The 26743-nt window shown below is 36.6% G+C and overlaps 2 protein-coding genes across 2 annotated transcripts; both read right to left on the bottom strand.

The window, feature by feature from the left end:
- Nucleotides 1-2462: 2462 nt before the first annotated feature.
- On the bottom strand, nt 2463-3404 carry LOC101575900 (olfactory receptor 56A3). The gene has a single exon (XM_004642131.1). It carries the CDS (start codon nt 3402-3404, stop codon nt 2463-2465), a length of 942 nt encoding a protein of 313 aa, XP_004642188.1.
- A 14595-nt stretch (nt 3405-17999) lies between these two features.
- Nucleotides 18000-18989, bottom strand: LOC101575516 (olfactory receptor 52E5). The gene has a single exon (XM_004642130.2). It carries the CDS (start codon nt 18981-18983, stop codon nt 18000-18002), a length of 984 nt encoding a protein of 327 aa, XP_004642187.1. The 5' UTR covers nt 18984-18989.
- Nucleotides 18990-26743: the final 7754 nt, after the last annotated feature.

Raw genomic sequence — 26743 nt, 5'->3', positions numbered from 1 at the left:
GAAGAATGTATGCAATGTGTTAATTATTGAAACTGTCCTACCAATTTGGTTTGAAACTGTCTCATTGCTATTTGTTTCTCAATAAAATTATGGAAAAAATATTAGTGTTACTAAAAATCCTCCATTTTTAACATGATCTGAACAGTTGTTTCATGGTTTGAAAGATCAGAGTTTATTTCTGTTTCTCACTGAAAACTAGTTATAGTGTATTCTATGCCTCATGCATTCTGTTAAGGGTTTTTATAATGTTAAAAGCCTAAATATCAATATAGAACATTGTGAAAGTCTATGGAAGGTAAGATTTAAACTTAAGATCCAAAAGAATATGAGGCAATTGTTTCTTTTTTATCTATTAACATGAACAACCATTGCTTATTCATGTGCTAATATCTTTCAATATTCACTAATCAAGCTAAATTTAAATCACATTTTCTGGATTTAAACGCTACTCATTGTCAATGTGATAAATAACTCAAGATCATTTCCTTTCATAATTACATGGAAAATTAAAGAATTTGAAAAAAATGAAAGATTATACCTTGAATAGATTAGTAATTGATGGAATTTTTATCCCAGACTAAAGGACCTATTCTTTAGGAAATGTTCTGATTATGGCATTAGAGTCATTTTCTTTCTTAGAGGTCAGAGGGCAGGAATGCACACATTAACTTTAAAGAAAATTTCCTTGAATGGAATTAAAATTTCTCCCATATCAATAGGCTTGGTTACATATTAATCCTAAAGATGAGATGAAAAATCAAATAATAATTTACTTATCAAAGGCTTGTATCTAAAGGCCAAGAAGTAAATATCAATAAAGTCTTAAAATCAAGAAAAACCATAAGCCTGCTTTGGTAGTTAGAAGCAAGTAGACCTATAAAAGATGATGTGGAAACACAAGTAGTTCCTCAGACAATCTTTATTTATTTATGTATTTATTTATTTATGGATTTGCTTTGTGAATACAACCATAAATTGTATTTTCGAATTTTCATAATTCCTATCTGCTCAGCTTTCATTGAGATGATGTGAATGTTTCTATAGCTATATTTAAAGGTGATGTATGGCAGAATTTTAATAGCGTGAGTGATGCCTCTCTTAGATAGTGAGTAATTTCATAGACTATTAGTACTAGAAATGTACTTGAAAGCAATAACTTATTTTCATGAAACTGATGAAGATCCTGAAACTGAGTGAGACTCTTGAGTTGTTCCCAGCCAGCCACAAATATCTGTGAAAGCCTTGAAGAAGAACTAGAAACTCACCCTCTCACCATCTCATGGCTTCTTTCTTTCCCAAGTCACTTGCTGCATATATGTGTAACTTACCCTTCCAATTATTTCTACGTAGAGGGAGACACTACTCCAACATGTCTGGGATCATATTTGTTTATATTTTGCCTGAAACCCATGTGGCTTTCTCAATTATTTCAAAGTTCTCTGTATCTTCATAATTTCAAACTGTCACTGAGGTTTTTCAAGCAAAGACATTTCTTTGAAAAGCTGTGTCCACTTTGTACTGGGACAAGTATATTTAGACGTAATAACTAGGGCATTTTCTCATGATGTAACATAGTACCATGACGCAGAACTCAGTACACAGATCACAGAGTCATTGTGAATCCACAGATGAAATTTTAGGTGTAGTGATGTGGAGAATTTTATGCATGGTTCTCCAGTCTGGGAAGGCCACTGACAATGGAACTTGATTAAAGTTTTTCTTTTAAAATTCTTGTTCCTTGAATTTTACTTGGTAATGTGCATGAATTCCAGGCAAAAATTAAAAAAAATGCATACTAGCATATTACAAAAAGGCTTTATATGTTAATTCTTCTCAACACAATAAATATTGCTCCATATTTCAGTAGTTTTCACAATGTCTCTGCATTTAGGAATCTGGATGCCAGAAACAAAAATAGAAGCTTTGCTTAAAAGAGGAGAGGCAAAGAATGGTGCTGGCACAATTATTGGCAAGCGAAGGAAACTTATGGACTCTATTCACTTTTTATCATTCAAAGTTGACATTTAAGATACTGTGGTCTTTTCATCACTATACTACATATTCAGGTCAATTAATATAAAGGCCACTTGTATTGAATATTATATTTGTTAAAAGTTAAATGTACAGAGAATGTATACTTAATATTAGCTGGAAATTACTGTTTCACTGTAGAATTCACACTCATCATCTAGACATCTTCATATTTTCATTCTTATATTGTAGAGAAAATCAGACTAAAAAATCTTGGAAAGATGTTATAGGGACATGATATCCTTTTTGAGAGCATGTTGAAGTTTGAAAAAGAGAGCTGGGAACTTATTTACAGAATTAGTACTTAGTTTCTCCTTGAAACTTTGTCTCTGAGTTATGAGAGACAATTTCTAGTTAACTGAATTCAGCTCAATTTCTAGTTAACTGAGGAATAAATTATTTGTACTGTAATTGTGGAGATGCAGTTGCCCTTAGGCCCATCCTTTCTTCAGCAACCTCTGGATTCCTTGTTTAATCTCCTGGGTTCTCACCCCATAAACAATGGGGTTGAGGGCTGCAGGGATGACATGGTGGAGGACATTAAGCAAGACTGGCACATCAGGAGAGACTTTCTTCTTAGTCACATGCGTGAGGACAAAGACCAGAAGGATGGTGCTAAAGAAGAGAATAAGGATGAAATGGGAGCCACAGGTACTTAGGGCTTTGGCCACAGCACCCTCTGCCTTGAGTCTCAGTACAGCTCTCAGTATGAAGGTGTAAGAGAGGAAGATGAGGATGAGGTCAGAGCCCAGCAAAGTCCAGCCTCCAGCAAACTGATAAAGGCGATTGAGAGTGACGTCATCACAAGAGAGCTTGGAGACAGACATATTGGCACAGATGCAGTTCTCAATGACATTTTTCCTGCAGTAATGGAGTCGTGCTGAAAGAATGGGAATGGGCATAGGAAAAAGGATATTCCTGGCCAAAATAAAGATGGCAGCCCAGATCACAAATTGGTCATTGATGATGGAAGGATACCTCAGAGGGTGACAGATGGCCACATAGCGATCATAGGCCATGACCATGAAGGTGCAGGACTCCATGGCTAGAAAGCTGTTCATAATGAACATCTGAATGAAGCAAGCAGAGAAGCTGATGGATTTGCTGTCAAACCAGAAGATGGTCAGGACCTTGGGGATGACAGTGAGGCAGAGCACAATATCCAGCAGGGAAAGGAAGCAGAGCAGGTAGTACAAGGGCTGATGCAGGGCTGCCTCCATGCGGATAGTGATCAGGAGGGTGATGTTGGCCCCCATGGCCAGGAGGAGGAGGAGGCTGAGAGGCAGGGACATCCAGAGTCGCCCATGAGGGGACCTGACAAAGCAGTTCAGGAGGAAGTCAGTGGAGCTCGTGTCATTTTGATATGCTGTCATATTTTGCCATCTATCTTTGCAACTTCCTTTTTATGATCTGTAAAATTGAGAGAAATGTTAGCTACTGACCCTAGATATATGATGCTAGAATAATGTGCTTTTCCATTGCACCAATTATGATGGGTTATCCAGGCTCAGAGAGCTTATCTGCCTGTCCTGGGTGCTAGGTTACTGCAATATTTTGACCACTGCAAACATTGTAGAACTCTAAGATAATTTACATATACAGTTGACTTATTTAATGTTTGGTTTCAATAAAATTGTTCTGTCTTCACAGTGATGAAAAAGGAGAAAAGTACTGAGACTCGTTTTGCGTGACAGATGGGACTAAAATCTGTACCTGTAAAGTTCCTCCTTTTTCTTTTTAATGACTACCTAGAACAATGATAACACAGTATATATCTGCAACTACACATCTGAAAATGTAGTTGTTGGAACATGACTAAACTAGCAGTGTGTGGCACAACGAAGAGGATTAGATAAGTGTCCCTGGCCCCCATGCCACCCTTATCATGACCTTTCAGTTATATTTGTTTTGCTTTAGATATTTTATTATGCACTACAAATGCAGTGAACATTCATTTTTATGACAGATCTTTTTACTTTTTTGTATTTCTAACTTGTGGAAATGACAAGCCCAAAAGGAGAATGAGAAATTTCATAGCTATAAGTGCACAATAAACATCATCAAACAAGGCAGAAAGTTACGTATCTTCATACAATAATATGTGGATGATGGAGCCCACTTTTCAGATCCTACCAATCCCATCTGCATTTTAGTTTTTTACTTTGTACAGATATAAGTTGTCCACATTAGATTATTCTTTTCTTATTTAGTCTTTCCCTGGATTTCTACTAGATAGTAAGGTCCTAATCTTAGATTAGAATCTATCCTTACTCTCAAGGAAATAAAGTATTATGATCCTGAGGCATTATGAATCAGAAAAAAATAAATGATATGAACGTTGATAGTGCTATGCACAAATTACTCTGAAAAGTTAGGTGACAGCTGAACAACACTGAGAGTCCAGAGGAAGCAATTATAAATGATTGAAGTGACATCCTCATGTACACTAAAAGTAAAGCTTTTTCTGTGTCCCTCTCCTGAAAGAGAGAGAGAGAGAGAGAGAGAGAGAGAGAGAAGAGAAGAGAAGAGAAGAGAAGAGAAGAGAAGAGAAGAGAAGAGAAGAGAAGAGAAGAGGAGAGAGTCTGTAGCCCAATGCACCTTGGCAGAGTCAGATGAAAGTCACCTATTTCTAGACTCTCATATCATAGGATTCATCATACTTAATTCTGTCAATTGGAATAGAGGCCTTTCTTAAGGTACTGTTCTTCAGGTACAGTAATTACCTGAAGAACAATACCTTAAAATCTATATTTCATCAAATGATGCTGGAAAAAACTGGTTTCCCACATACTTAAAGCTAAAGCCAGACCCAGGTCTATCACCAGGCCCTAAACTAAAGTCAAAATGGATTAAAGATCTAAGCGTCAAAATAGGAACAATAAATCCACTGGAAGAGAAAGTAGGTGGAAGGCTTCAAGACATAGGAGTAGTCAGAGTGTTCATGAACAAAAGCAAACTACACTGGAAAAACTTCAGTGAATCAACAATGGGGGTGTCATCATTGAGATGCTTCTTCATGACAAAATCATTACTAATAAGAGTGAGAAGACAACTCACAAACTGGGAAAAAATCTTAACCGACAGTCACTCAGACAAGAGACTTCTATCAAGAATATACAAAGAAATTAAAAAAAGTCAGTTCTTCAGGTCTAATCCAAAAATCAATATCTGAGATGAATACATTCTTCTCAGAGGAAGAAATACAGATGGCAAATAAATATGTGAAAAAATGTTCCATAGAAATGGTCATTAGAGAAATGCAAATTGAAACAATACTGAGATACTATTTCACCCCAGAAATACTATCTCACCTCATAAAGAAATCAACTAATGCTAGAGAGGCTGTGGGGAAAAAGGAAACCTTTACTTTTTGTTGGAATATAGACTGGTACAACCACTATGAAAATCAGTGTTGAAACTCCCCAAAAACCTAGGATTGGAAGTTCAATGCAACCCAGCTAATTCCCCTTCTGAGTATTTTTCCAAAAGAACTGAAAACACCATACCACAGTGATATATGTGACCCATGTTTATAGCGGCACAATTTGTCATAGTTAAATCTTAGAAACAGCCCAAATGCCAATGCTGATGAATCGATAAAAAGATGTAGTATTTTACACAATAAAGTATTACTCAGCTATAAAGAAAGATAAACTTGTAGCTTTTCTAGGTAAATGGATGCAAATAGAGGCTATACTTATAAGTGAAATAAATCAGACTCACATGTGTAAACATTATATTGTTTCTCTAGTGTAAGAACCTAAATAATAAATAAAATATGGAAAGTACAATAGGTATAGTAAAACAGAAAGAAACTGAACATAAGGAATATGCAGCTGAGATGAGGAAATGAGAAAATAAAGGGTAAAAAAGAAAGGAAAAAGCCATGTAGGTATATAGACAGGATAGTAGAGATGATTGTCCTGCTAATTTCTGTTGATTTTTTGAAAGTAGTAGTTAATGTTTAAAGTTTTGTACCTTGACTAACTTTACATGCTAATATCTATAATATTAGCAACTTCATCGAGGACAGCAATGTGTAATAAAACAACCATGGTTGCGTCTTGTTCTTTTAAGTGTGTATTGTCTCTAATTTCACATCAAATATTTTTGCACTCTTTTTAAAATCATTAAAAAAGGGTCCAGAGAGATGGCTCAGTGGAATAAGCACTTCCCTGGCAAGCACAGGGGCCTGAGTTCAATCCCCAGTTCTGCAAAATAAATAAATAAAAAAAAAAGTAAAATAATTTAAAAGGGCTGGAGAGACAGCTAAGTGGAATAAGCACTTGCTTGGCAAGTGCAAGGACCTGCGTTCAACCCCTGGTTCTGCAAAAGAAAAAAAATTAAAAAATAAGTAAAAATAAGCAAAAAATTAAGGTTTAATGAAAGGAAAAGTTAATGTTTAATCACTTGATCAATCTGGTGTACCCATATCTGTTAATAAGAGCAACATATTTGAACTTTTTTTTTTTTTTTTTGCTCTGAATGCCTTCAGGGCAGGTTTGGCTGGCTTGAGTTGTGGGGATCAAACCACAGCAACCTGAGCCTGACTGCTTTGTTGAAGCAGCCACTTAAACAACTGAGCTAAGGGGCAGGCCCCCTAGAGCAACATATATGAGGATAACAACCATTGTTAATTTTATATTTTTGTTTTGAAAGGAACCATTTTTATTGTTCTATGACACTTTGTTTTTGTCTTTGTTCTTGTTATTAGTTTTTGGTTTTTGGTTTTTTTTCCTCTTTAAAATAAAAAACCCCTCCTAATTCTTCATCAAGTTTACCAATATAGCATAAAGTTATGTAGTTATCTTAACATTTTCTGGGAACTGTGTTTAAAAGTGTTGGGACCTTTCCCCATTTAATCACCCAGAATTCTGGTAAATATGTTTTATTGTTACTTTAGGGAACTAACATTATGAGATCATAGCTATTTATAACCCAATCTATTCTGTTTTAATTTTATCCACACCTTTCATAGAAGGCTGGATAGGATTAAAGTCTGGAGCTCTTCCAGACCTCATAACTTATTGCATAAAAGTGTACTTGTTCCATCAACTTAATATAAAAGAAAACAGAATTCATCTGTAAAGTAATCTGTAGTTTAAAGAATAGAATCTGAGAAGTAGTTTTCAGATGTGGATAGGGGATGAAGGAGGGAAGTGGTAATAAAACTATGGATGAAAATGTTTGGTATTTTCACATTTGCGGAAATGTACTTTTTTGGTAAGTTTTAATTAGTGATTTGGGTCCAGTGGTGGCTTTTGTGGGACCAAGGGCAGTTTCATTCGGTCAGCCAGCTCTTTCTTGTTCCCATCAGGAGGCCCTCTCAGCAGCCTTGGCTGCTGTCAGGGTGGAGAGGACCCACACTCCTGCCTAGGCTCTGCTCTTCACTCCTGACATCTGCTTCTGCAAGCCAGACAGCCAGCCAGAGCCCTCCCATCTGCAATGTAAAACAGTTTTGGAAAACAAAAGTCTCTTTCTCTTCTCTTGTTATTAGTAGGCTAGACTAGTGATGTTGTTGAATGAATTTTATACATCTATTTTTTTATTGGTGACATAATGCTACAAAATAAATAAAGTAAGCTGAGCATTTCACAACTTATTGTTAACCTGGGAACGATTTTCTGAGATTATGTGTTTTTTGTACAGCTTAACTGTCAAGATCCAAATGTGGAAGAAATGAAGATCTAAGTAATTTCTTCAGGTCTGGAAATTTCAAAGCCAGGAAAAAAATATGAATACAGTATACCTGTTCCCTGTGTCATTGCAGGGATGCATCAGTACACTATGGTTTGATTTAAAAAATGTTTTTTCATTGTCTTTAGTCACCCTTCTTAAGACCTAAGCATGTTTTATAGCACCTGGAGTTTCTGGTTTTCTCTCACTTGACATTCTTCTTCTTGTTTCTTCTGCTGACATGATCCAATTCCCTTCTTAATCCACTTTTAAAAACTTGGTTTCCATATTGCTTTTTCGGATTTTACATCTAAAGGACAGCATGCTAAGAGTTTCATAAGGATTATAAAACTATTTCCATAGTCATATGCTCTGATATATTTTTCTCTTTCATATCTTCTTACCCACTAACCCCCATCTCAGTTTTTCTTCTTCAATACTTTTGCACTGTGCTTGAGGCAGTGGTTCACAGTGATGAGTGGTCTTAACAGTGTCCTTAAAATAATAGTTTATATGACAATGGAATACCCTTTTCTGACAAAACTAAACAAAAATGGGGGATACAAACAAACAACCATGTTGTATCTGTATATTTAAAATAGAACAGATATACAGCTGCATTCTCTTAATTCAACGAATACTGATATTTGTTCTAATAGTGTTCGTGGACAGGATATCATGTCTGCATCTTGTACAATGAATAATCACTAAGACAACAATATGCAATGTATTAATTATTGAAACTGTGCTAATAATTGGTTTTGAAATTGTCTCATTGCTATTTGTTTCTCAATAAAATTATTTTTTTAAAAAAGAAACCACAAAAAAAGAAATGATAGGCAACAGGGAGAGGTCTAAAATGAAAATATATACATTGATTCTTCTCCATGTGGGGCAAGAGGGTTATTGGCAAGATAAAAACAATCATAGAAAACTATACGCTTGTACAAATCTGCCAAAATGAAACCCATTTATACATAATCAATATTGAATAATAAAAGGTATGTGAAACAAAAATATTAATCTATATAAATTTGTATCATCATGAGTTGGTAAAGATTTCAGATGTTATGTTCATTAAAGTTGGTCTTTCCTTTCCTTTTCTTCTTTAAATACATTCACTAGTAAATTTAAAGCATATTGATAGGATTGAATAGGCCCCTGATTTGTTACAACTGACTGAGCTTTTATTAGCTTTGCTTATGCTCATGTGTGCAAATTCTTTTGTTTAACTCTAGATACCCCCTTACACACTCACTCATTCAGGCTTTGCCTTTATTTTTTTCCTGATATTCTGGTAAAATTTTTGCATTTAAGTTTTATAAATCACAGACTCAAAATTTAATTAAACCAAGACATTTTTATTCTGTCGGGATAACAAAGTATTTGTGAAAAGAGTGAAATATCCAGCTTGAAAACAGCTAATATTAATGACACCTTCATGGGACAGCCAAGCGGAAGATCTGGTACTTCAGCCATAAGTATATATGCAGGAGAAAGAAGTGTGCTTTTTTCTCTAGAAAGGCACTGAGACAACTATTTTCAGATCTGACTTGAAATTTCAGAAGATGACATAAGATTACTTTAGCTTTTACCCTTCTTAATCTTCCTTTCCTTCTGAATTTTCTGGTAATGTTGGATATCCTTCAGCCATAAATATTCCAACAAGTATTGAATAACCTGCTCAGTCCAGGAACTGAAGAATCTGAGATGAAATTTATGCTTTGTCTCTTCTCCTGTATTTGGCTCCTATATTTGCACTCACAGTGGATAGGACAGTGCTATAGGAGAAGACCTAGAATTCATATTTTCTGGTTCCATCCAGGGGAAGAATGAGGAAACTGAAGGCCAAAATTCAAAGCAGAGACACCTATAGCTCTGTCCTGTCCTGGGCTTCTTGGTGGCCCACAACACAGAACCAGAGAAGCTTCTTTTTAAAAAGTAGGAGGATTATTGGGATTACTGAGGTTTACAAGATTCATATAGGTTGGTAACATCTACATCTTTAACAAAATTTCAAACATTACTGATTCTACATTGAAAAAGTTAGTTCAGTGCTCTTCTGTGCTAGTGTTCTATTTTGGGAGGAAATAGCTTTTAACAATTTGTTAGATGGCACTGATATCTGTTTTCACTCCACAGAAAACCAAATGTGGTCTTTGTCTATAGCTTCTGAAGCAAAATGAACTAAATTTAATTTTTACTTCATGATTCAAACATTTTAAAGGCATATTCTCTGTTTTAAAGCCCCTAAATTTCTTTACTAACAGCTGAGAACACCAACGTTTCATAGCTGGGCTTCTGAAGATACACTTTACAGCTTTACCACTGTGTATTAATCTCATCCAGACACAGGCCAGCTTCCCTGCGTTTCTGGTGCCAACAAGAGCCCAGAGGAGAATGGCAGAGAGAAGAACTCAGAGCAAAGGCACTCACATACTCGTCCTAACCTGAGATGTCCTAGCCCCTTCTGCCTTTGCACACTACTCCAGCTGCACAGGCTTAGGAAAGGGAAACACAGGTTCAGCCCTAAGAGACAGGTCTCTTGTCTTCTCACTAGTCTTTGGTGCAGCCACCTCTCCACACACTTTTCCCAGAGTCACTTACTGAGCAGATGCTGCATGGGTCCTGGGTCCATGGACACAGGATCTCTGGTTAGGTACAGAAGTACCTGTGGCATTCTTAAATCTAAAGCCTCAGAGACCTTGCCCTCTGAGAACATCTCAATTTCTCCTCTTCTGGGTACAAAAAGGCCCTACTGGGACAGCTTGCAAGGCAGATGGAAGAACAAAAAGTTTCTTTCTTCCTGAAAGGAGTGCATTTGGTAACCAAGCACTATCTTGGCTTTCTGTGTTCTTTAGACAGGAAGCCAGTTTCCTGGGTACATAGATCCTACATACACATCCATGTAATTACATGCTCATTTCCATGTGCTCATTTAATATCCACCACAGATTCCACAAGAATACTGAGGCTTTCTTGGAAATTTTTCACACTTGCTAACCAGATGTGTACAGCCCTTGCAATTAAGTGAATCATTTTTAATATACATAACTTTTAGCATGTGATCATAGTGATTAAAATGGAAGAAAAACGGAGCAAAATATTACATTTAATAAGGAAAATTAACATATGTTGATGCATTGGTCAACTTTCTACTCCTGGGACAAAATACATAGAATAGGTAATTTAAGGAAAGAAAGTCTATTTTGGATCAGGGTTTCAGAGATTTTATTCCTTGGATGACTGACTCCAAGGTAACGTCACGGTATAAGGACACCACAGAACAAAACTGCCCATTTAATAGTAACTTGGAAGCAGACAAGTTTTGAAGAAACCGTAAAGAGAGGATGCAGCCCAGACAAGAATATTCCTTTCACTTTTGCCCCAGTGACTTGTCTCCTCCAAACAGACCCACTTCTGAGCAGGCCATGCAGCTGAGCATCAACAGATTAATCCACTGATGAAGCGAGCACTCCCAGGATGTTTCTGAATCCCCAAAGCCTCATCTCAGAATATATAAGCCTTTCTGGAAATGTATTAGATACAAATTAATTGTTCAGACAGATAGTGAGTTTAAGCTCAACTGCCTATGTTATGGGTTAATAATATCATTAAGCTTCTCTTCTGGAAGGTTAACAGCTCAAGTCTGCAGAACAAACATTAGGAAAAAAAAAAAGCTCTACAAGGACAGCCAACATTTTGGCCCTAGCCTTTCAAGGTCAGTGAGGACTCAGGACATAAAAGAACCTGCCCTGTAACATCCTTTAACTCAGTGATGTCCCACATTTTCTGATCAAGGAGATTATGGGGCCACAGAGGAAAAGTGATCAACAATGCAGAGTGTGCCTAAGGACAGTCACATGGAGAGAAAACATTCTCTCAGGCTTTCACAGAGAGTAAATTGGTCAAGCAATGGCTGTGACTCATCCACATGGCTGACACTGACAAAGGATCTACAAACTGTGGTACAGGGTTTCAGGATAAATCCTGAGGGGGTTTGACTGATCTTGTCAGATACAAAAGTTACATTTCTTAGTATATAGGTCTTGCTTCATCTTGGTCTTAACCATCCAGGAGAAAAGTATAATAATGAGGTATGAAAAGTAAAGCTATATTAATATGCTGAGCTGTAAAAGGCTCAAGCCAACAAATTCTGACATTGCCATTCCTATGGATAACCCACTATTATTATGAACTACTGGATTATATTGGATTATTTTGCTGAATTCTTGCACTTAGAATATTCAAATGGCAATGGAATACCCACCTCTGACAAAACTAAACAAAGAATGGGGATACAACTGAAGGACTACTTTGTATCCATATATATAAAACAACATAGGCATGCAGCTACTTTCTCTTAACTCAATGAGAAGAAAGATTTTTACTAATAGTGTTTGGACAGGACATCATGTCTGCATCTTGTTCTATGAATAACCACTATGAAGACAACAATATGCAATGCATTAATTAATGAAACTGTCCTATTAATCGAATTTGAAACTGTCTCATTGCTATTCATTTCTAAATAAAATTAATAAAAAGAATTATGAATTAAAAATAATTGTTCACTATGGAATGGATATCTTTCAATTGAATGAAGTAAAATCCCATTATCTTTTTTTGTGTTTTACCAAATGTTCATGTAATCTTATCAGTCTACTTTTTAGGGAAAGAAAGGCCACACTGGACAGTTTTGCTGCAGTAGATCTCACAGGGAGAAGGACTTGCAGTACAATAAATTTTACTCTGTTACTTGTATTTTTTTTCTGTATTTTAGGGAAGGGTCTACAGGGTGTTCAGTGCCTCATTACTAAATTGGACTCATAGTGATCCACCTATTTTCAGCCTCCCAAGAGCTGGGATTACAGGTGCGCACCACCATGGCCAGTCTCAATTGCTGTGTGAACCCCTGGCCTGTGCGGTACCTTGTTTTAAAACAACGTGAGAAAACCAAAGAAGTGAAGAAAATGAGGGAAAAGAATGGGTGAAATGAAAAGACTAGAACAAAGAGAATCATCAAAGTCAAAGAGGGAAGGCAAAAGGACCTGAAGGGAAATGGGGTGGAAGCCCAGTGTGAGCTCCTACTTCTCAGCACCCCTGAGCAGTAGCAGAAGTAGGACAAAGTATGAGCTTTGGGTGCCTGGATGCCTAAGCCATCACCCGGGTAGTTTAAAGCAACCCCCTGGCTCACGTAATGGAGACTTAGTTCTCTTGGAAGTGTTATGGGTTGCTGATAGCTTCAGGACTGAATTGGCTGGAGGTAACTGAATTTTGTGTGAAATTACTATGAGGAACCTTGTGTCCTCACTAAAATGGTTTTCTGTTACAAATGTGGTTCTTGTTATTTTCTATTATGGCAAAAGCTGGCAGGGAGCTTTACCTCTTTGAGCCTCACTTCCTGGCTTAAGTATATATCCTTCAGCCTGCTACTGTTATACACAGCTGATATGTTTCCACCTTAACTATATCTTGTAACAGGCCCCATCTGGGGCAAGTTACACTTATGACTAAAAACTGTGAAGTCCCTTGTTGTCAACAGCTTTCAGCTGTGTTATTGCTATAAACGACTGTAGTTCACTCTGTTTCAGGGCTGGTTAGTGCCTCTGCATGGAGTGCTGCTAGCTAACCTCCAGACTGGCTAAGATGCATGGCTGGTTGGACGCCTCCCTATGTTAGGTGCATCTGGCCAGCCACCAGGCCAGTTAGTAAAGGCTCACTAAATTCCCATTTGTTCTGTTCTCAGTCTCTGTTTGATTCAAATCTGGAACAGGAAGGATGTGTGTAGAGCAGAAGGATGCTTTCAGAGTGAGGATATACCCTATTCAACCTATAGCCTTTCAATGCTAATTTGTATATTTTTCATGCAGAATAAATGTGATAATGTTAGGAAAGTACTTATCAGTTCTTAAAGTTTTAGTGCTATTTTAACAATACTGTAGAAACACAGCAGGATTCTTTACACAAACCCTCAAGCCAAGAAGAGCATAGATTATAGTATTTCAAGTCCAGAAAGAAAATAACATCAGACCAAGACTCATGTACCCTGAAAATCTATCTTTAAAAATTAATGGAAAATAAGGTACTTCAATGTCAAAGAACAACTTAAGAAATTCATGATGAAGAAACCAACCTTCAAATAGTACTGAAAGATATTGTAGACACAGGTAGAAATGACCACAATGCCAAGTGAAGCAACAGAAAGAAACCAGAAGCAGGATAATCAGAGAGAAAAAGCAAGGAACCAGCATCAGGAAAATAACATGACAAAGACAAGCCAATACATATTAGTTATAAAAAATCCGTGTAAATGTATGGCCTCATTTATACATTGAGAGAATGGTCCTAAAAACAAGATCCAACAATGTGCTGTATACAAGAAGCACATTTAACTCAAAAAGAAATTCATAGACTGAGAGTCAAAGGATGGAGAACAATTCTCCAGGTAACAGGAACCCAGAAAAAAAGCAGGGCTACTTATCCTGTTTGCAGACTACATGAACTTCAATCCAAGAATGATCCAAAGAGATAAAGAAGGTCACTACATACTTGTTAGAAGAAAACTTCAAGTGAAAGAGATAACAATTATAAAAGTGTATGCAACAGATATTGAAGTACCCAACTGTATAAGACAAATAGCAATAAATATGAAAAATCAAATAGGTAACAACACATTTGTAACAGGGGAATATAATACTCCATTATGACAAAGAGATAGATCAATTAGACAGTCAACAAAGAAATACAAAAACTGAACCAAACCTGTAAGCAAATGGACTTAGTAGATGTTTGCAGAGTTTTTCCACCCAACAAGATCAGAATATACGTGCCTCTAATTGCACACAGGACATTCTCTAATGAGCACATGTAGTAGTAGCCCATAGAACATCTTTAGGTAAATGTAAAGGAACTGAAATTATCCCTTCCATATTATATGATCATAATGTGATGAGTTTGAAAATTAATGGCAAAAGAATCTGCAAAACTCCATAAGCACCTGGCAATTAAATAACATCCTACTTATTAACAAATGGGGCACATATAAAATTAAAGAAGAAATTAAACAATATTTACAATTAAATGAAAATGCAGGGCTGGTGAGATAGCTCAGCTGACTAAGTGCTTGCTTAGGCAAACACAGGGTCTGGGATTTGATCCGTGGCACCACATGCTGCACTGGCACCACCTCCAGGTGCACCGAGCTGGCCACTGAGAGCAGGCATGGTGGTACACACCTGTGACCCCAGAGGTAGGGAGGCTGAAAACAGGAGAATCACTAGGAGCCCACGTCCAAGCTGCACAGTGAGATCCTGTACCAAATACATTAAAAAATGCAGATAAAACATACCAGAAGCTTTGGGATGCAATGAAAGCAGTCTTAAGCAGGTAACTTACAGCAATGAATTGTCACCTAAAGAAACACAATGAGCACAAATGAACCCTTTCAAGTCCAAGGCTCATATAATAGAGGAAATTATAAGGATCACAGAAGAAATTAATGCAATTGAGTATAAGATAATGCAAACAATTAAAAAATTGAACTTCGTTCTTTGAAAGAATAAATAAAATAAGTAAACCATTAGCCAACTTTATATTAAAAAGAAAGACTTAAATTCATTAATTGAAGAATAAAAAGGGTGACAATGGTACCACACCTGTGGAAATTCAGATTATCAATATTTAATTTGAAAAACTCACTCTCATAGGATGGAGAACACAGAAGAAATGGATAGATTCATAGATATGTATTAGTTACTAAAGCTAAATCAAGAAGATGTAAAAATCCTGAATAACGCAATATGAGTCAGATAATGAGATTGGAATGCAAGGATGGTTTTATGTATGATGTAAGTTCTTATCAACAAAGAAAAGCTCAGTTCCTCATGGATTTACTGCTGAAACCTACAAGAAATTTAGAGAAGATTTAATGCACATAGTCTCAGTTACACTTTTTTAATTGTTGGGACAAAATACCCGGCATCCATAATTAAAGAAAGAAAGATTTATTTAACTCAGAGTTAGTGGAGATTTAAGTCCATACTCAGCTGCTCCAAAGCAGAGAGGCACATGGCAGAGAGCAGCCACTTATGGCAGCAGCAAAGAGCAAAGAGCAAAAGCAAAGGGATGGGAAACTGCAGCAGCAGCTATCTAGCCTCTTTTCCCTCCTTACATTGTAATGCAGATTACTACCCTAGGATGGGAATAGTAGTCATATCCATAATCCCAGCTTTGGATCATGAATTGATCACAGACTCTAGAAACTGTCCCAATGACTACATGAGGCTAGGGGACACCTAGATACAAACCATAACATCCATATACCTCAAACATTTCAATGAAATTGAAAGGGAAGCAATAATCCCTAATCCCAAATTCCTGGAGGAATGTATTGTGTTGATATCAAAACAAGAGAAAGACCCAACCAACCATAAAAGAGAACTACAGTCCAATTTCCCTAATGAACATAGGTACAAAAATACTCAAGATACTAGCAAACAATGCAGAAAATCATGAAGAAAATTATACACTGGATAAGTCACTCTGGAATGCAGGGACGGTTCTATATATGCAAAGAAATAAATGTAATATACCGTATGAACAGAACCAAAGATAAAAATCACATGATCATCTCAATAGATGAAAAAAAAAATTTGTACAATGTTCAACATTTTTAATGATAAAAACCCTACAGAAAATCGGAATAGATGATCATTAACTTTAACAAAATCTATGACAAAACAACATTCAACATTATACTAAATGAAAAAAAAAAACTGAATGTTTTCACTCTAAAATCAGGAACAAGACAAGGATGTCCATTATCACCAGTCCTGTTCAATATAGTTCTGGAAACATTAGCCAGAGCAACTAGAAAAGAAAGAGAAATGAAAGGAATAAAGCTAAGAAAGGAAGAAGTTAAATTGTCAGTATTTATAAATGGCATGATAGTCTACATGGAAACCCCCCAAAATTTCACTGAAAGATTGCTACTTTTGTTTTATTAAATTGTAAAAAGATGATTTATTTATGTACTTGGTACAGGGTCTTGATACACAGCTTGGACTCATAGTGATCCTCCTGTCTCAGCCTTCCCAGCACTGGGATTACAGGCATGCACCACCATGCCTGGTTTCAGTGGCCTACATGACACGCCCTGGATTTCAGGGCTGGCACTTCATGCGGTACTGAGGATTGAACCTGGGTCTTTGTGCTTGGCATACAGGCACTTAGACTGCTGAGATATCTCCCCAACCTTCAATTTTTGTTATTTCTTTGCTGACTTTTTTGCTTAGTTAGTCTCTTTGTATCAATGGGGTATTAAAGTTCCCAGGTACAATTGTGTTGTTTCTCACTTGATTTTTCATGTCTGTTCCACACCTTCATATGAATGATTTTGTACCATTTTAGTCTCCTACTGTACAGAAGCCACAATTACAGTCCCTCTACAGTGTATGTTGGCCAGCACCATGGGATATAGAATTTCAATCATTCCTCAAATCTGAGAGACTCCCCTGTCCTCTTCAGGGTATATAGCCTCTTGGTCTACAGTCCATAAAGAGCTCCATGCATGGAGATAATCTTGAAGATGGTGACCTCATTTCAAATCAGTGTGCACTAGAGTTGGATTTAGAAAGCTAAGTCTAAATCCATTAGAAGGAATCATCACACTGCATTCTATAAGTAGAGTATATATTTCAAAAATCTTTTAATGTTTGACAAGGTGGAAAAATTTCACCAGCCTTTCTCAGTTGATAGTATCAAGTTAATGTTGTTTTATTGCATTTTATGGGAAGCAATTTTTGAAGATCCAAGACTTTAGGTGTAATTCTCAAGTCAAATTTTCAGTAAAGGAAGGGCCTGACTTGAAATATACATGCTGACTTTTAGTTCATTCATAGCGCTACTGCATCCTGCTTGGTTTTAATGAAACCCTGTGTCATTTTACAGTCATAAACATTAGTTGCTAAAAGGTCAGTGGAGATAATCTCCTTGTAGGGGAAAATTATTCAAGGCAGACATTGAGCATCAAGCTTTTGTAAAACCTGTAGGAACTTTGTAGTTTAGTGAGTTTTGAGTTTATTATGAAATCTGTGGGCTATGCCTTCCATGGGGAGTTCTGGAATTCGGAGAGATATATGATATGATTGCCTCATGTGAGAGTGACAGAGGATTGTATCAGAGAAGTTTTTAGTTTCCTTCATTTGAGATTGTGTACTGTCTTATTGATCTATAATCTATAATTTCGGTGCTTAACCAATATGTATTCAGTGTTTGCTTCTGGTCTAGTCTCATGATTGTCTTACTGAGCTATTGTAGAATATCTTCTTGGAGCCAAATGTCAATAGTTTAAGGATTCTTAGCACTGTCTCTCTTATCTGTTTTGTCTTTACCCCATAGATAATAGGATTCAGGGCAGGGGGCACAGCAACATACAGATTGGCCAAAAGTATGTGGATGTAATGAGGGATGTTATGCCCAAAACGGTGTGTCATGAAGGAAAAGAGAGCTGGTAGGTAGAAAGCCAGCATAACACAGACATGCGAGCCACATGTGCTAAGTGCCTTGAATCTAGCATCCCAAGATGGGAGATGGAAGACTGCTCGGAGAATTTGGACATAGGAAAATCCAATCACAGAGAGATCAATGTAGCCCACTGAAAAAGCAACTAAACCATAAATAACATTGGCCCTAATACTGCCACAAGCTAATTTTGCCAAACCCATGTGTTCACAATAAGTGTGAGGGATGATTTGAACACCACAGAAAGGTAATCTCAGGATGAGAAATATGAATGGAGTCACAAATACCAAAGTTCTGACTATGATAACTATGCCAAGGATGGCCATCACCTTGTTGGTGAGGATCATGCTGTATCTCAGGGGATTACAGATGGCAATGTAGCGATCTATGGCCATGACTGTCAGCACCACAGACTCCAGCCCAGTGCATATATGGATGGTGTACATCTGTGTGATGCAGGCACTGAAGTCAATCTGTCTAAGCTTGAACCAGAAAATGCCCAGCATCTTGGGGATGGTGGCTGTGGACAAGCCCAGATCAGTACAGGCCAATATGCTCAGGAAATAAAACATGGGTTGGTGGAGGCTGCGTTCAGTCTGGATCACAAATAATATAGTGATATTCCCCAGGAGGGCTACTAGATACACCACAAAGAATGGGAAGCCAATCCAGACATGTACATGCTCCAGCCCCGGGATTCCGATCAGAAAGAAGGAAGAAGGGTGGAACTGGGTATTGTTGGTGTGAAGCATATTGGCTGGTATTGGTTACAGACACATTTTTTGCTGAAGTTTTCTTGTTTCCAGTGAGAAACTTTAGCTTCTTTCATAGCATGTTGTCCGTTTCTTGGAGAAACATAAAATCCATTCTTTAATTCCATATTACAGCAGGGGAAACCTAGTGAGACAAGATGAGGTGCATTTAAAAGACTCTTTTACTTTGAAATATTTGCTTTTCACTTATAGATGCTCATGTAGAAAATTTCTAAATACAACAGCCCTGGACAGTTCATAGCTTTTGTTCTTTAAGTTTTTTAGAAGAAATAATTTGGCAAATATTTATTTTTATCACACTTGCCAGTCAGTAAAGGATAACATGTGTGTGTGTGTGTGTGTGTGTGTGTGTGTGTGTGTGTAAAAAAACATTACTGGACTAGATTAAAGGTGGAGATGAAGACTCAACCCATCTTGTGGTTGAAGGGTATAACACCTTCTTGGAGAGTAGGCAGTGCTATGTGGATGGAAACATAGCAAATGTAGCATTAGGATCTGAGCTCTAGGGTGAAATTAAGAAATTTAAATACAACTGGAGACAGTTACATAATTCAAGAAAAATAGCACTGCATTATAGAGCTGGAAAATCCCTCCATCTACCTATTATGACCCATACATGAAAACATTTCATCATTCATTATTTTTTCAGTGCCTTCTGTAATTTATGATCTCTCTGTTCTTAATGCCTCATTATCATAAAAGGACAATCCCTCCATGCTACCTGGAACATGGCAGTTCCAATATCTTTATATTTTTAAAATTATGGAGATACCCAGGCCAGACACTTGCCTCACTTGAGAAGTCTCATTTGCATTAATGCTGTACATAGTTTCTTTGATGGACAATGGTTGTGTAAACTGGTTGTAGGCTTATTTTTTTAGTGATTGAATCTGTGTGGTGATTTCAGTTCTAGTCTCATTTGTAACTACCCCCAGGACAATGATGCAATCGTTAAGATGATAGACTACATGGATGCATGCAATGAAGACCAGGACACAATTAAAACTTACTGGATATATTCTGCATCAGCTGTGGGCCATGAATAGAATTCATATACTGACATGGTTCATTGAGTCAAGGTGGTGAGATCTCTAAAGTGGCGTCCTATGCCATGTTGTTTTGGTACCCTTAAAATATAATAAGTTTTGATATTGTGATAACCAATTTTAAACTAAAATATGCCTGTCACTGGGTTATACAAGCCTCAAGAACTGCTTTGGAAGTATAGAGTGGCTGTTGTCACTTGGATTAATGCATGACCATATTGTGTTCAGTTTTCTCCAATACTATATTGTGGATTTGCTTTTGAATATGTGTCATGATTCCACTGAAGGGAGGGAAGTGACTTTGTAATTTGTTAACTTCGTGAGTTGCATTAGTCTAGTCTTTTTCTCCTTATGTGGTATGACCAACTGAAAGTCTATCTTTCACTCACCCATGACCCTTAATTGGAGTCACCTTTCTATCCATCTCTATGATATGTTCCATCATCAAATCTATTAGAGAATTATTTTAATTTCCCTTCCTACTGAAAGGAATAACAATTCTGAATGTGCTAGGGTGGGAGAAAGTCTAACTGAACCTTTCTCAGTGCTTTATAAGCACAATTTTATTTATACATTAAAACAGATTGGAGGCTAAGAATTCTGTCCCCGTTTTCAGAGATGATAAATAAAAGTGCTTGGTGTTATTAAATATGGAAAATGTAAAAAGAAATGGGGTGAGAAAGAAGAGATATTGGATGCTAAGATATGTAAGGAATGAGTTTTTGAGGAGACATTGACTATTTGATAGCTAAGTGATGAGAATCCATAAGGGAAGAGAGTGTTGGGGGTAAAAACATTCCTAGTCAGTAGAACAGGATGTGTAGAGGCTGAGTGAAGGGGACTGGCCTGGCAAATCTGAGGGCACCACTGGTCAGTGTGACCAGAGTGTAGAAAGGAAGCACTATGTGGACAGATGAGAGATGAGTAGGAAAAGACGACAACCTTGTGATTAATTTAAGTAGTCTATTTTTATCTTAGTAACAGTGGAAGAGACTGTAGAATGGTAAGTTTCAAAGGAACAGGATCCAAATTGCACTTGAAAAGAGTCACTTTGGTTGTATTGTCAAAAGCACATTAAAGACACCAAGTGCGATTGCAGCTGCCTGGCTGGAACATTAGCACCGATACCCAGATCGAAGACATTATTGTCCTGTAAAATGCTGCCTATGAGGGAGACTGCTTTGAGCAGGTTGATTTACGAACTACTAGGGTTAATCCTGGGACATAATTCTCCAATCTATTTTTTCCTCTTTACAACTACTTAGCAACATACTTTTATCTTAGCTTCTCTCTCAGTTCATTCCTTTCACAAATGATCTTTTATATTTTTCCTTTTTGAAAACATTTGAGGGATCAATGCTATTCCAGCCCTGGAACCATGGGTGCGCCCTGCCAGCTACTGAAAGTGGAGATGGTGGTGCACGCTTGTAATCCTAGTACTGGAGAGGCTGACACAGAAGGATTACTAGGAGCTCACACCACAATAAGACTGAGATGTGGTGATTTACATTCTAAGGGAAAGGAGCAGTGTTCTATGAACCAAAGGGAGAGTTTACTTTGAGAAATCTTCAGCTGACTTCTCAGGAAAGCAGTTAGGGTGAGTAGGAGGGAGAAGATTATTTCATTGGGATGGAAATGCACAATATAATCTAACAATGCTCTGTATAATCTCCTGTGTCAGAATCCTAAAACGATATAGATTTTTTATGTGTCATAACTGTTCCTACTTAAAGTTTTCTGTGTATATATGAAGAATTGTCTGAAGACTCACTGGGATTATCACTCTCTGTCTCATCCATTATAAGAATTCTGATTATTATTACCACCTTAGTTCTTTTGGACAAGTGTTTGTACAGTGCTCACTATTTGTCAGGTACTCTTCCAAATGTAGGCATGTGGAAGTCATCAACTTCATGGGGCTTAGATTCTAATAATGCAATATCCCACTTGCTAGTCTCAAACAAGGCTTGTGCTTTGGTTTGAGTCCTTCCATGTTTTAATATGCTCTGTAGGATACTTGCTGAAAGGTCCTTTGGTATTCTAAATATATTATATTCAGAGTGCCATTGGTTAATAAGATTGTTGTCATCAGAAAAGATAATTGTCAACTATATTGTTGCTTCTTTTGCAAGCCAGTATCACTGGAACCACTATTGATGTAAAAACTTTCACTTTGTCATAGAGTTAAAACTTATTTTCTGTTCAATCAGCACTTTTATGCACACTACTTAGGATCTTCTCCAGTATAACTTTCCGAGGCTTGGTGTTCTCTTCCTTTCTCCTTCTGACACCCTCACTTCCTTTTCTGTTGCTATTCTGTGGGGAGATCATCTGTGATGAGCTGTCGTGTAAGGCAGAGTAGGAGTAGGTAGACTGGATGCTATTTTTTGCGGCACAATACTCAGTGATGTCTCTGCTCATGCCTATAGGCTTCTTATGTGTTACTTCTTCTGCTCCCCAATTTTTAATGTTTTTCTACCTCCTCCAGTAGGATAACTGATTACTGAGAACACCACTACTGTAATGATAATTGGAAAAGTTTGGGGTGGAGAAAAATCTCATTTATGCCAGCTAATGAGTTGCCAGGATTATTTTCCTTGTATTTCAATATAACATTGTTTGGTCATATTTTGTGTCTCCACATATTTTCCTAAATTTGGTGAAATTCTTCTGTCTGCTCATGACTGTGGGTGTTCGCTGTGTCCTTTTTGTTAGTGTCCAGTCTGCCACAGTGATTTCCGGCTACTCTCAACACTGTCTCTCCTCAGCCCTGTGTCCCTCGGATATGACCCTATGTTAGACACTTTAAGCCTCTGGAGCATCATCAACTCACAAATCATTTTCATCACTATCCTTAAGGACTTCTTTCAGCAAAACCAAGAGCTGACTCACCTGCCTCTGCTTAGCACCGGTGAAACCAGTTGCGGAGGACTGGATGCCACAGACCACAACCACTGGCATGTGACTGAATTCTTTATACCTAGGGCTAAGGAATTATATAAGAACTGTAGTCCCTAGGGAAGAGGCGCCACACAGTGACCTGTATTGGTGATCTGGGATAATGAGCAAAACTTTCCATATCCATGTGGATAGCATTCTCCTCTTTCTAGTCACAGACTTTTAAAAAATGGCCTGCTATCTGTACATCCTCCAGCAAGTACCTTCCCTGAGCAGGCTCAGGAGTCTGGGCAGTCGGAGGTGCAGAGGCCTCACACCAACATGTTAAAACTTATTGTAATGTTATGTGAATAGTTACTCTTGGCAGAAAGGTAGTGAAGACAGAAAAAGCACTACAAGAAAAATCCAGCATCTCCTCAGTGTCAGCTCAATAATATATGCACATGAGTAAGAGGCAGACACATGATCCTTTCTCAAATATGCAAGCTGTGAGCTCTATCCGTTATAAGAATTACATTACATGATTTTATGAACATTTAATTCCTCTACAATGACATATTATTAGTAAAAATAGAAAAATATATTTTATGAAGGAAACATGTTTAATGTATAGATGAGGAACATAGCTTTTAATCCACCTTTTTGCTCTGTGATTTCAGTTAAATTGCTGTGTCATTCTAAGCCTTAACTTTTTTTACACAGAAAATGAGCAAAAATTATATCAACTTGTAGGATTGTAGTGATAGAACTTAATGCCCAGAAAGTATACAATTATTTGCCATAAACTGATTAATAAATAAGTAAACACTGTTTTTAACTATAATTAATTTTTTCAGTACTAAGGAGTAAACCTAGGACTTTGTGCATGCCAGGCTTTATCATTCAGTTACTTACCCAGGTCCATTTTCATTTGAGAATCTTGAAAATTAATTTTAAATGCACTTTTTGTGGTTAAGTGGCACATACACTACTTCTTAGCTACATGTAACCTTCAGCTGTTCCTTATAAATTCACAGGAGTGAGAAAAATGACAGTATATGTTCAGGCGATTTTTCTCAAAATTTAGTGAAAAAATGCACTTGGCTAGACCAGCAATTTATTTGATGATACATTCAAATTGTTATTGAAATGGGCATTATATTTATTTGACATTGAATTTATTGGTGTTCAGTAACCAACATAAAATAAGAAATAGAACAACTACAGTTCCCCTTGTAGCTTACTAGATTACACATATAAAGGACTCTTTATGTACTTGCTCAAGAAATTGGTTTGGTGTGACCACTAGGTGTCAGGAATGCTCATATACTAAAACAGTATTCCTTGATTCAGTCTATATTTATTGAGCTCCTGCCATGTGTCAGGTAATGGTGCAAGTAGATGCTCAAGAAATACGAAATAAAGCAATAAATCTTGCTTGCTATTTGAGTATGGTCATATAATAAACATATCAACTAATTAAAAAACCCAAATATTAAAAGTTTTCCTGTGACCTATTACTGCTAGCTGCAATTTTTCTTTTTTTTTAATTTTTTTTAGAATAGTGACAGGAAAAACAGCATTAGAAACAATACAAAATTTCACTAAACAATGTAATGGGAATTCAACAATGGTTGCTGTATTACATGATGCTATCTACAATGAGTTGCTCAGACTACCGGATATAAATGTGCAAGATTCATTTAAATAAAAAGAAACCAAAACAATAACAGAAATGTTCTAAAGAATTCAAAAGAAAAACTTATGAGGATAAAAAAAATCTAAGCATTGACTGCTCCTTTGAAAAGACCAGCAGAAATTGACAGTGCAATTATCCAAACTGTTCCACATCTATATCTAAATATAACTTTTCCATTCTTTCATTTGTACTTTTGCTCATCTTAGATTTTTCTTCCATTGAACATATTCTTTTCCTTTCACAGTATCTATTGGATCTTTTAGATTTTAATTGCTCTTTCATGTTCTTACACTAGTAAGATAATATGATGTTTGCACATGTGAAGCTGATTTATTTCACTTACCAATATAGCCTCTAGCTCATTCATTATCTACAAAGTCCTCAAATTTATCTTCTTTTATGGCTGCGTAATACCCCATTGTGTAAAATACTACATATTTTATATTCATTCCTTAGTTTATTTTAGAAAATGTTTCATGTGCGGCTGAAAAGAATGTGTGCTCAGATGTTGGGTGGAATATTCTATATTTCCACTCAGTCCATTTGTCAAAGGTCTGGTTCAGTTCTGCTGCCTCTTTGCTAATTTTTTGTCTGCTTGACCTATCTTTTTGGGATAAGGAGGTGTTAAAGTCCCCATTAAGATTGTGGTATTTCATATTAGATTTTTTATGTCCATTAAAATTTGTCTTATGTAGTTGGGTGGTGGTCCCATATTTGGTGCATACGTATATATGGCTGGCATCTCTTCCTCTTGAATTTTTCCCCTAAATAGTATGTTGTGACTTTTTTTTATCTGTTTTTTTCATTCTTGCATTGAAGTTCAGATTGTCTGGGAACAGGATTTCTACTCCTGCTTTTTTCTGTCATCCTGAGGCATGTAGTTTGTTTTCCATCCTTTGACTTTCAGCCTATGAATTTCTTTATGAGTTAAATGTATTTCTTGTATACAACATATTGTTGGATTTTGTCTTGTAATCCACTCTCCCAATCTATCTCTTTTAATTGGTGAAATGAGTCCATTTATATCAATGGTTATGTTTGATATGCTTTGACTTATGTTTTTCATGGTATTTTCTTATTAGTTACTTACTTTTCTCCTCAGTTTAATTGTTGGCCCTATTAGATGGGTGCTTTCTGTTCTAATTTTTGGGGTTGTGGTCATTTTAATCACTTTCCAGAACACCTTTTAGTACTCTCTGTAGGGTTGGCTTGATCACTATGAAATTGTTTAGTTATTCTTTGTCGTGGAAGTATTTCACTTTCATTAAACTTGAAAGAGAGTTTTGCGGGTATATCAGTCTGGGTTGGAATTTGTTTTCTTGTAGGACTTGAAACACTTCTTTCTTTCTCTTCTTGGCTTGATGGTTATGAGGAAAACTCTGCTGTTATTCTGATGGATTTTCTTTCAATGTGATCAGTTCCTTTTCTCCAGCAGCTTTTAGTATGTCATTCTCATGCTGTTTTTCTGGGGACTTGATTATTATATGTCTGGGTGTAGATTTAATTGTGTTGGTATTATTTGGAGTTCCCTATGCCTCAGTTACCTGAATGTCAAATTATTTCCCCAGATTTGGGAAGTTTTCTGCTATTACTCTTGCCATATTCTTTTTATATCATTTGTATTGACTCCTTTCTCATTGATGCCTACGTTATTCTTTGCATTGTCTTGCAGCTGTTAAATTCTTTCCTGGATCTTAGTTTTTAAGAGATGTTTCTTTACCTTTCACTACCTACTACAGTGCTTCCAAGGTCTGAAAGTATGTCTTCACTTTCATTCAGACGGTTTGGCTATCTTTGGAGTTTTTAATCTCCTGAGTATGTCTTTGAATCTGCTTCATGCATTCTATTTCTTTTCTATATTGCTCATTCAAGATTTTCATCATTTTTTGTAGTCTCTATTTTTTTTAATCAGCATCTTCTTCAGAAACTCTTAGTAATTCTTTCATTATGGTTGTCATTTTTTTTACTTAGGAGATAATTTCTTTTTTTTTTGTTTTTTGTTTTTTTTTCAAAGTTTTTTTTTCTTTTCTTTTCAAAGTTTTATTGATAAACATATAGCAATGAGACAGTTTCAAATCAAATCGAAAGTACAGTTTCAACAAATAATACACTGCATA

This window comes from Octodon degus, unplaced genomic scaffold (assembly GCF_000260255.1).
Source record: "Octodon degus isolate 3935 unplaced genomic scaffold, OctDeg1.0 scaffold00146, whole genome shotgun sequence".
Classification (NCBI taxonomy): Eukaryota; Metazoa; Chordata; class Mammalia; order Rodentia; family Octodontidae; genus Octodon; species Octodon degus.
Note: the sequence above shows the minus strand (reverse complement) of the source record. Positions and strands in the feature narration are given on the sequence as shown.